Source organism: Pleuronectes platessa, chromosome 6 (genome assembly GCF_947347685.1).
Source record: "Pleuronectes platessa chromosome 6, fPlePla1.1, whole genome shotgun sequence".
Taxonomy (NCBI): domain Eukaryota; kingdom Metazoa; phylum Chordata; class Actinopteri; order Pleuronectiformes; family Pleuronectidae; genus Pleuronectes; species Pleuronectes platessa.
The window spans coordinates 20765476-20775766 of record NC_070631.1 but is presented as its reverse complement, the minus strand read 5'-3'; the positions used below and the strand labels follow the sequence as shown (position 1 = coordinate 20775766).

Below are 10291 nucleotides of genomic sequence, written 5' to 3'. Positions count from 1 at the left end.
TGACTGATCTGTGCAGTAAGCAGAACAACTACAGCTCAGAATGTGGTTAAAATTTAAAATATTGGACTTTTCTCTAAATAGAGAAACTTTTTATAATTTTGCATCAATGTTACTTTTACTTAAGTAGGGATCTACATCTTCCAGTACTGTGTGAAGGACAGCATGTAGTCCTTTAGATTTGTTTATGGTCAAAACTATCCACATTTCTCAGTCCAATATCAAAATAAATCCAAGAGATGTATAGCGTGAGTCTAAAGCTTGCACGTGACAAGACTTGTGGCATTGGGTGATAATTCATGCTTCAGTGAAAACAACGATTATTATTGTTTATGAAATTGTGGACAAACGTTTACATTTTTTTTCCTACATTACTTCCTTTATGTTTTCTCATTAGGCTTTTTATATATATAAATCCTTGCATACAAGTGTTGTAAGGCAGAGCTTGAGCGTGTGTATGTGAGCATATGTGTTTGCTCCTGGGTGTTTGTAGTAGCGATGTATCTGTTGGGTCAGTGCTGCCGATGCATACATGCATATCCTGCCTTGCGTGACCTGCAGGCAAGATAGCCATCAGTACCCAAATAAGTTCAGGTCAGGCCCCTGTGCTTCACTCCACATCTCATTTGGCTTGCAAATGAAGAACCTAAACAAGGCAATGCTTTCAGCACAGAGCCATTTACCAACCTGTCCCTTTGAAGGGACTGAGCTGCACTCAGGTTTGACGCAAAACGAATAGGTTACCTTTAACGCCGAAGCATATCCTTTCTGCCACTACTTACTAAGTCTAAGTCTATTTTGTGGCTTTAAACATAACTCATATCTAGACGATTGGTGGTTTTGGTTGTTTCATTCTTTTATTTTGTTTTGTTCGGCAGTGTGGATATATTCTATTGAGGAAACTAACCATTCAGTCTGAATGAGCTCATTATCCGCAGTTTAATTTGAACCAAAGCTTTATTGTAATGCCTTTCCTAGAATTGAAGGTAGAACTTTTCGATTGGTGGATAATAAGTGATTTATGGATGTTTGGCCCAGTATTTTCCAGACTCCTGTTTGTTTTATGACTTACAAATTCAAACAATCGCTGTCCTCCAGCTTTGCCGGGTAGCTCCGCAGCAGCCCTTGCCACGCCCCTGCTGAAACAGGATACGGTTCTGGCATTGTGCTCATTGTGAGAGACTTATCCCGACAATTACACCTCAAGACCGAAAGTGGCTGCCTTGCCCAGCATCCAGGCAAGCCCTGGCCATGCAGGCTCTGGACTGGGCCCCTGTTTGCCCCGAGGGGGCCAAGAACCCCCCCCCCCCCCCCCCCCATTCCCCCTAGTTGCTGCTCCCCCACCTCAGATTGACATCACTGTGCTGGTGGATCTTTCTTAACTTTACTCACCTGCACTTTGTTCACCTGCCGCTCTCGCTGTAACTCAGTCAGATTATTGTCAGGACAAAAAAGGTGTGTGAACACAAAGAGAGGGAAGGCTTGAGAGCAAAGGGCAGGTATTTCAGGTTATGGCGGAGCTATACAGCTGAGAAGCAGGTGAAGGTTTATGCATGTGAAAATACCTCACAGTTTTACAGACAGTATTTCTGAATAGTTAGGCCCCCATGGTGCATGTCAGGCCTCTTGATTTATTTTCTTGGTTTGGACAGGATGGGTGTGTTCTCCAGTTGAGGATGATGGTGGTTTTGCTGTTGTCTGTGTAGTAATAGGAGCAGAGGAGGTTGTTCCCACAGAAGCCTGAGCTGACATCATAAAATAACACACAACATGGTACCTGGGGGCTGATCAGGAGGGTGGAGGTGAGCGAACAGGTGAGGTGGGGGTCGGGTGGGGGGGATTTGGGTTTGGTCTCAAACGCCATTGGCTGAATACTGCATGGGGGACACACCTGTGAGCGCCAGAGGCTAAGGACATTGGCTGCGACCTGAAAATTACACCTGTGGGGGAAAACGGGAGGAGGGGGGGTCAGGCTACATGTAAACCAAGCCCTTTACAAATTCAGTCACTGTCTACTCCAGGAGCTTAACCGCCTTACACCGCTGACAAGAGCACCTGGGAAAGAAAGACAAGATCTGCTCGGGCAGCAGGAAGATAGCTGACGCTCTTCAAACTGGTTGGTTTTGTTCCGGGGTTTGTCTACAGCCGCATCGACCTGAGAGGGACGGCTTTTCTCCTCCTCACCACCACTCCAGAGGTCGACTGTCCTTCAGCGGGAGCAGGAAAGAGGAAGCCCAGCCAACGGGGCGTCAAGAGCCCTCATACAATGCCGCCTCTTGTCTTGGGTTTATGGCTCGCCGACCACACCTGGGAAAAAAGACGGGGTAAATTCACAAACGTGATCCCTTCTTTGTCTTCTCTCTCCATCTTTGAAGCTCGAGCTGTCGTCACGACCTGTTGAATAGCGCTGGCATAGTTAAAAAACTTTAAGGACATTTTTTCGGCGGCTAAGATCAGGAAATGTGCGGCAAACAATTTAGATCATTGTACGAAGCCCCCGGCGATTGTGAGCAGGTCTAGCAGGGTAGGGGTAGTTTCGATGGGAAGCGAAAATAATGTGTATCGAATTCCAGTTCCATTTAACCACAGAGAAAGAACAGGAAACAATAGAAGCCAACGCTCATTCCTAAACTGGATCGACCAGTTGGGGCAGGTACAGGCAAACTGCCAGACTTGTCAAAGGATATGAAGACAGCGGCTGACTCCTTCTTCTTTTAGAGCGCTCAAATATGCTTTACGAGGACACATCCACCAAATTACGGTATGAAACAGTTTTTACGATTTATTATCTATCAACAACAACACACTAGCTTAACAAACATTATTGTTATGTTATAATTAAATTAGTTCAGAACTAATTTTCTTCACAACCTGTTGAACTGTAAAGCCTTAGTTACCTGTTCAGAGTTTTTATTTCCACTGTCAACATGTTTCTGCTTTTCTCTATTAGCATTTTACGATAGATATCTGATAGAACAGGGACAGCTCCGTGCACTTTTAGAATGAAAAAAAGGAAGAGGATAATGAAGCGGATCTCTGTCGTACATAAAATGTCTGCTCGTGTGTTCTCCTTGCCTCAGAGGTTTTGCTGCGAGTCTAGACAGACGGCAGTGTTGGAATTATCAGAGCAGAGAGTTTCGACTCGACAGAGTCGAAACTCTATTGGGTACTGAGTTAGATATTTTTTAAGATGATGAGGACGGATGCAGTCTGGGAAGAAGGAGGTAAAATGGAGGGAAAATATCCACCGCTTACTGTACGGCGGCGGCCCCAGAGCGAGGTGGAGGATTGTGATTGGTGGAAAGAGAAACATTTGTTCATTTCTTTCATAAACCTGAATAGCAGCGAGTCACATGAGCGCGAGTCACTCAGCCAGTGTGTGACGACGGGGGCGGGAAGTGCAGAGTAGAATTTCAGCAGAACCCGGATTTGAGACCAGATGAAATGGTGGAGCGGTTTAACGCTGTTTGTTCCTGTTCCCAGTCGCAGGGTTGAGAGGAAGGGGAACTGTTGCTCTTATCACCTCATGGGGTGAGAGGTGAAGTTAGAGCTGCAGTTTGATGCAGCTGATAGGAGGAATGACCCAGCATTATGGGCCGTTTAATGGTATGCTAATGTTTGAAGAAAGCTGTTTGCTTTTTTCATCAAAAGGCCATGGTAATAAGGAAATATAATATATATTTAAAAAATAATATCCTCTTTTTGGATTTATTCCACATTTAATCAACTTTGGCAGAAGTTATGTTACCTTTTGTGCCTCCAGGGAGCCATTAATACATAATTATTCATAGTGTTATGAATGATTCAACTTTTTTTAAACCACTGAAGCTACCAGTAAAAAGGAGGAGCCATGGCTAGGTAGCTAAGTTTAAGTCTTGTAAACTTTAACTCTAATAAAAAAAAAAGTTCAAACCCCTTTTTGATAAACCCGTTGAATATTTTATTCCTTATTTAAAATTAAACAAACCCCAGAGGTTGAGTAACAGGAAGTGAGAGGTAGGAGCGCCTAGATTTTAAGTGGTTTTTAAATTATAACTACAGTATACATTCATAAAAAAGGTAGGTGCAGACGGTTGTGGTGATTATCACTATCATAGCCTGAATATTACAGGCTGCTCCTCAGTGGTCTGAGGGCCCAGTTAGGTGGCGCTGAGATAAGGTCCGTAGTTAAATAAGGTTTTGGGTTTCCCCCCGCCATTGTTTCCTCACAAAGACAGCAACTATTGATTAAGGGCCAGGCCAGTTTGCCTATCGGGTTGTTCACTTCACAGTGGAGTCACATTCCAGCACAGAGGGCAGAGTTACCTGATCACGCCTCACTTCCAACAGGCAAAACGCACGGGCAGCCGTCAGTGGCTGAAGCTCCCGCATGTAAATGAATGAGGAAAAGTCTGAAGTGTTTAACCTTGAGAGGGAGCAGAGGAAGAGATATTCGGACTAAAGGAAGGACAAAGTGAGAGGAAGTTTGTTGGACGCAGGGGTCAGACATTTCGAAAGGTAACACAGGACGTGCTCCACTTTGATCTTTCTCTTTAGAATTTTCTGGGCTAATCTTTTTTTCACTCTCTCTTTCTCTCTCTCTCTCCCTCTTTTCTTCCTCAGAGGGCCTGCAGATCTGGTTTATAATGCTGATGATTAACTAAATAGAGTCTGGGAGAGCAGGTCTGCTTGGCTTTCTCATTTCATGGGGCCTGACTGACCGGGAGGAAGACGGAGCATTCTCAGGCAGCGGGCTGGAAATTCAAGATCCTTTTTTTTCTCTCTCTTTCTTTTTTCAGCCCCCTCCCTCCAAATATACTCACTTTACTTTGGTTTTGTTACATTCTTTCCTTGGGGTACCTTTCATGACGGTAAGGTTACAGGTGCATTCTCCATTTTCCTTCTCCACCTTCTTTCCCTGAGCTTTTCCCTCCCTTATAATCTTTTTTCTTTCTTGTCCTTCCTCCCTCCCCCTCGTGCTTGTGCTCTACTTTTGCATTGCTTTCAGTATGACTGGAAACCTGTTCTTTCTTACTGAACACAATAAGATCTCAACTTATCATCAGGAGGCTTCTGTTCTGAAATAATTTTGTCATGTGCTTTTAAGAAGAGAAGAAAGATGTGTTTTTTTTTAAACAAAATGTTACACTTAATCAAATCTTTGTTTGAAAGAAAAAGGGAACTCTCCACTAAAACCAATTGCTTATGTGATAACGTATACAGTACAATATACAGATTTTGGACGGATAAGTGGATAAAATATTACTTTAATGTTTAAGTAATTAAATAATAATGTATGATAGAGCGTCCGTCTGGGGTGTGAGGATTTCACGCAGTGTACCTGTGAATGATCCACGTTATTCAGTAAACGAGGGCTGTTTCAGTGACCTTCTGCATACATGGTGTAGCCTCAGGTCGAGCTGAGCAGCATTCCATCAGCCTTTCATCACTCAGCAAACAAAGACAACGGCCTGAGAGGTCCACTAACGAAAAACTGAAAAAGAAAGAAAAATCTTTTAAAAGAATACGACGGTATAGCTTTATTAGAGCCAAGATGAGATGTTGCAGCAAAAAAAAAACACAGTTTCCCATCCGCTGGGCTACAGGAGCAGAAACAGCCTGAGGCATGCGTTTGACTTGGTGGCATTTTGGTTTGCACCTATGTGATGTGCTGTGTTTAAAATTAGTAACCTCCGTGTATTGTGTGAAAAGCAGCCCTCCCAGACTTGCCGTGCCATAGATTTAGACTAGTTGGAACAGGTTTGGGCAATCATTAACAACTACTGTGGCCCAGTCGTCTGTGACAGCAAGTTTAAGCTAAAAACCTCCACCACAACAAGGACTCAGTAATTATACTACAGAGAGGTGGTCTCCAAATATGGACTTGCACACTCTTATTTCCAATTATACTCTGCTTTTCAAACCACATATTACTCAAGGCTGAGTTCCCTTTTTTCTTTCAGACAAAGATATGTAAGTTTGGCGTACTGCTCTCACCTCAGACTGATATCCCATTGATTCATTCATTAACCTTTAATAATGGGCACTGATATCACATTATGTTCCAGAGGCAAAGGTATCTCGGCCTAGTATCAGTGAGTGCTGTTCACCTCAGTGGGTTTAGTTACAAGATGTTTTTGTGTTTGGGTGATTATCTCCATCTTACGAGGCAGCATTGGATATCATCACTCTCTCTAATACTGCCTGGTAATGATGATGATAGTCATCTGCGGCCTGCAACCAGACAAACCACCGTTGCAATGTTAGAAGCGGCGTGCCCCTGGCGGGGGCCCTGGGACGGCTCAGGTGCTTGAGCGGCAGAAATGGCTCTCAGGATCCATCTTACCTTACAGTGATGGATGTACGACTGTTGTTCTAACACTGTCTGGTAACGATGTTTCCTGGGGGACTCCTTGGTCTCCGGCGTGACTCTTGGGTAGTTGCCCATTGAAAGGTATCTTTTAATCCAAAACTGTTCATATCTGTAATTCTCTTTTTGATGTTGTCACTGGGGGTAATCACATGGTTAGCTCTGTTTTCTGAGGTTGAAAGCTTGGAAAAAAAGTGAGAAACTTAAGTTTCTCACTCGAACTTAAGTTTCCTCTCTGGAGTTAAATCTTTGGAAAGAGATGGATTTCTGTTACAAACAGGTCTTTTACACAGTGATAGCCCTAAAGGTCAGCTTTCATGTATTTTTTTTTTACTTCTTTACTTACTTCCCTGTCTTTTTTTTTTACTTTTATGGCAACCCCGCCGCACCCACAGAGTATCAGTCGGTTGATGGTTCCACCGGTCCTGCAAGGCCCTGCTTCCTTGTTCCCTCCCCTCAACACTGTTGGTCTTTGTGTTGTGCAGCATTTATTGGTCCGACTAGCCCTACTTGCGTGGCACATCTTGAAACTGACACATGAGCTCACCTGAGAGCGCTTAACTGGTTAAAGAGGAAGAAGAAGAAAAACTGCTACAGCCGCTTTTGCCTCCTCTCTGGTTTCTGAGGCTTTTCTAAGCTGATTGAGAGATACTTCAATGCTTCAGGCAGACACTACACAGAGTTCTTACCTCAAAAAAGAACTTCAGGTTTTACAATTAAATATGTAGAAATGTAAAACCTGCACTGATTCCGTTGCACTTTTGATTTAAAACAATGGAGATTAAATATGATTTAACTGAGGACACTGAAAAGACAGAAATGCAGAAATGCTAAATTAATGCCTTTCAACAGACAAAAGAAACAAAGGCAAATAATAGACTGAGGCGAGCAGAAACCTAATATTTGTTTAAGGAGGGAGAATTACCCCGCAAACATTGAGCCGCACCTTTATTTGCCCACCCAGCTCCATTATCCAAGCCACAGAGACATTTGCGTTGGCGTCACATATTTGTGTTTTACTGCAATAATGTAGAAAGATTGGAACAGAGTTAACCAAGCTTACTCTTCTTCTTTCCTCGATCGGTGTACTCTCGCCTTTTATTCTGGCTGTGCATGAAGGGTTGTAATTTAAATGGATGAATGGATGAAAGTACAGCTTAGTACGTTACAGCATCTGTGATTGCAATAAAAAGAGGAACTGCTCATTTCACTCTGTCTCTGCTACACACTGCTCTGTTTCCTACAGCACTTTGTTCTTCCTCCTTGCACAGGTGAAAGCTCAGAGGTCATCCTTCCAGCCTGTTGATAGGCGTCTTACCAGACATGGTTAGATGTAATAATTGGTGTCTAATACTGTCTGGTAATGCCGTCCATTAAATGGCATTACCTTCTGCTCTCTTACTTCCCCCTCTGTCGCTTTTCCTGCAACTGACGTGCAGCGTATTGACAAAGGGCAGTCCAGGGAAGCACATGAACAAATTGACAGTAGTGGCAGATCGGGCCAAATGAACATGACTATGGAACTATGATCCTCGCACTGGAAGATTGATTGATTATGGGGGTTTCTTCCATGTGACTTGAGTCAGAGTTTCTTCACTGAGCAGCAGTCCAGGTTACAACTCTACTTACAATAGGCTTACTGACAAAGTCTGCACCGTGGAACCGCAGGAGGGTTAATGTGTTAATAAGTGTGGAAGCCATGTAAAAATAAATGTGGAATAGAAAATACCTTTATCGGTTAAAAGTTCCTATACCTCTAACCACAATAAATAAATTCCTTCTAGGTGCTTTCAGGTAACGTACAACAATGTGCACAAGTTTTGGAACATCACTATCTTCTGTACATTACTTTAAATGTTTTTTTTTATATATGATGTAATGTAAACAAAAAGATTAAATAAAGTTGGATCAAATTTGAAATGTCTGTTCCGTTCATTTTTTCTTCCCTGAGAAGTTTTTACAATCTTTATTCTTCACATCTCCCGTGCTCTGGCCCTTTGTTGCAGCTTCTGAGGATTGTGAACTCTTCCCTCGGACAGACCGGAATGTCGAGGCCCAGTCAGGTGTGGATCAGGTTACCACTGAACAGAGCTTCTTTTTAAATGCCTCAATTTACCCATGAGTCCCCCCCACCTGCTAAGCCCTCATTGTGTCCCAGTCTATAGCCGCACACAGTAGGCTAACTTGATAAACCGAGAAGCACAAGGCGTGTTTTCACTGCCAGGAACCAGGCGACTTACAGTGGGTACAGTGCAACTGAGATCCATGTACTCAGTCTGTTGAGTCACTGGTTAAATTACATGGGATTTTTTTTCTCAAAGCACTGCTCTTTCCCTCTCACAGTGACTCACACATGGAGCCAACATGGTGTTTAAATAGACCTGTTAGTTCATGGGTTCAGTTGACTGGTTAAACGCACCTCTGATTTTATCAGCAGGAGCACAAACACAAAAACCATTTAGCAGTTTAACATAATGGGCCCCAAGCCTCATTGATGCTGGGGAGGAAGACATTATTGTGTTTTCACATTCAGGCTCAAAGACCCAGATTCGTCACATCCTTTGCAGCAAAGTCCAAATATTCAGAAGAAATAAATACACTTAACTCTGGAAAAGTATCCTTTAAGTTATTAATATAAGCTTGTTTGACACCAACATTTTCTCTGCACTTTGTAAGATGTATGAGGAAAAACTGAAAAACTGTAGTGAAATATTTGTGTGCCTTTGCAGCTGCTCTTTCCCCCTTCCTACTTAAATATTGTTTTTAAACCATCAAACTCTGCAAAGAATAAAAAAAAGAAAATAAGTAGAAGACACATTATCATTATTGTGTCCCTTCTTTTTCATGTTGGTTATATATTAGTTGAATGCAAATAGACATGTGTGTTCAACAAAAAACTAACGTCACACGTGGAGAAACACACATCAATCAGTTATATGGCTGAAATCAGTTTTAGGGCCCTTGTTTTGCTGGCTCAAAGTGAAACTGGTCTGACTTACTGGAACATTTGAAAAGTAAAAACAGAGCCACATGCACATCTTCTTCTATGACAAGTCAAAATGCGAACAAGTGTATTTATAGGGCTCAAACATAAACATAACTAAAACCAATTTGGTTGTGAAGCTTTATTTGAAGCGCTTGCTTTATGTGGACCAAACTTTCTTCATAATTAACAGGAAAATAAATTAGTCACATAACATTAAGCTCAACAACCATTCACACACATGAAAATAAAGCTTGACAAATTTATGTAAAACTCTATGAAACTCCTCAATATTCAGATATTGCCAAGTGTATGGCTTATTTTGTTTTACCAGCATTAAGTTAAGCATCAATGTTGGTTAGAGAGGTTTTTCATTTTCTATTCTCAACCTTTCAACCAGTATAAAACCATTAACCCTTTTATAATGAAAAATGTATCTTATTCTATTCTGAAATTGCTAGAGAATAGTTGTTTCTTTTGACAGGAAGTAATCTCTTAAAAAGGTTATTTACTTTGTGATGCACATGGTTTGACAAGGCAGCAAACAGAGACTTACAAGTTAAAGCATGTATCAATAAAGTTATGATGTAACCATTTCAAATACTGGATAACAGGAGGTAACTGTAATTAGTTAGTTCCCCCTTTGGTGACGTAGCACGACTGAATCACATTCCTGGCTGGCGCAGAGCCTGTCGAGGATTCCTGCGCTGGTCTGTGCATGCTTGGTGCAGTCAGACCAGATTCCTGCACCACTGCTGTCTGTGGATCAGGAGGCCAGGTTTACTGAGGAGGGTTTGTCACCAGGGTGGAACAGCTGCACAACCAACCTTAACAGGATGTGACATACCTGACAGGGTGCTGATGAACATTCAAAGTGATAAGCTGTTGTACGCCGGCAACTCCTTTAATGGTTAATCACAAAGCAATGGGTTGGAGCTGACGTACGTGCAGATCGGGTAAAT

The 10291-nt window shown here is 42.4% G+C and overlaps 1 protein-coding gene across 1 annotated transcript in view; it reads left to right on the top strand.

Moving 5' to 3' along the window:
• Positions 1–2026: 2026 nt before the first annotated feature.
• Positions 2027–10291, top strand: part of ttll10 (tubulin tyrosine ligase-like family, member 10) — a 21783-nt gene continuing 13518 nt past the window's right edge. Inside the window, 1 exon segment of the mRNA XM_053424405.1 lies at positions 2027–2321. Within this exon segment, the coding sequence (XP_053280380.1) occupies positions 2264–2321 (58 nt within the window). The 5' untranslated portion in view covers positions 2027–2263.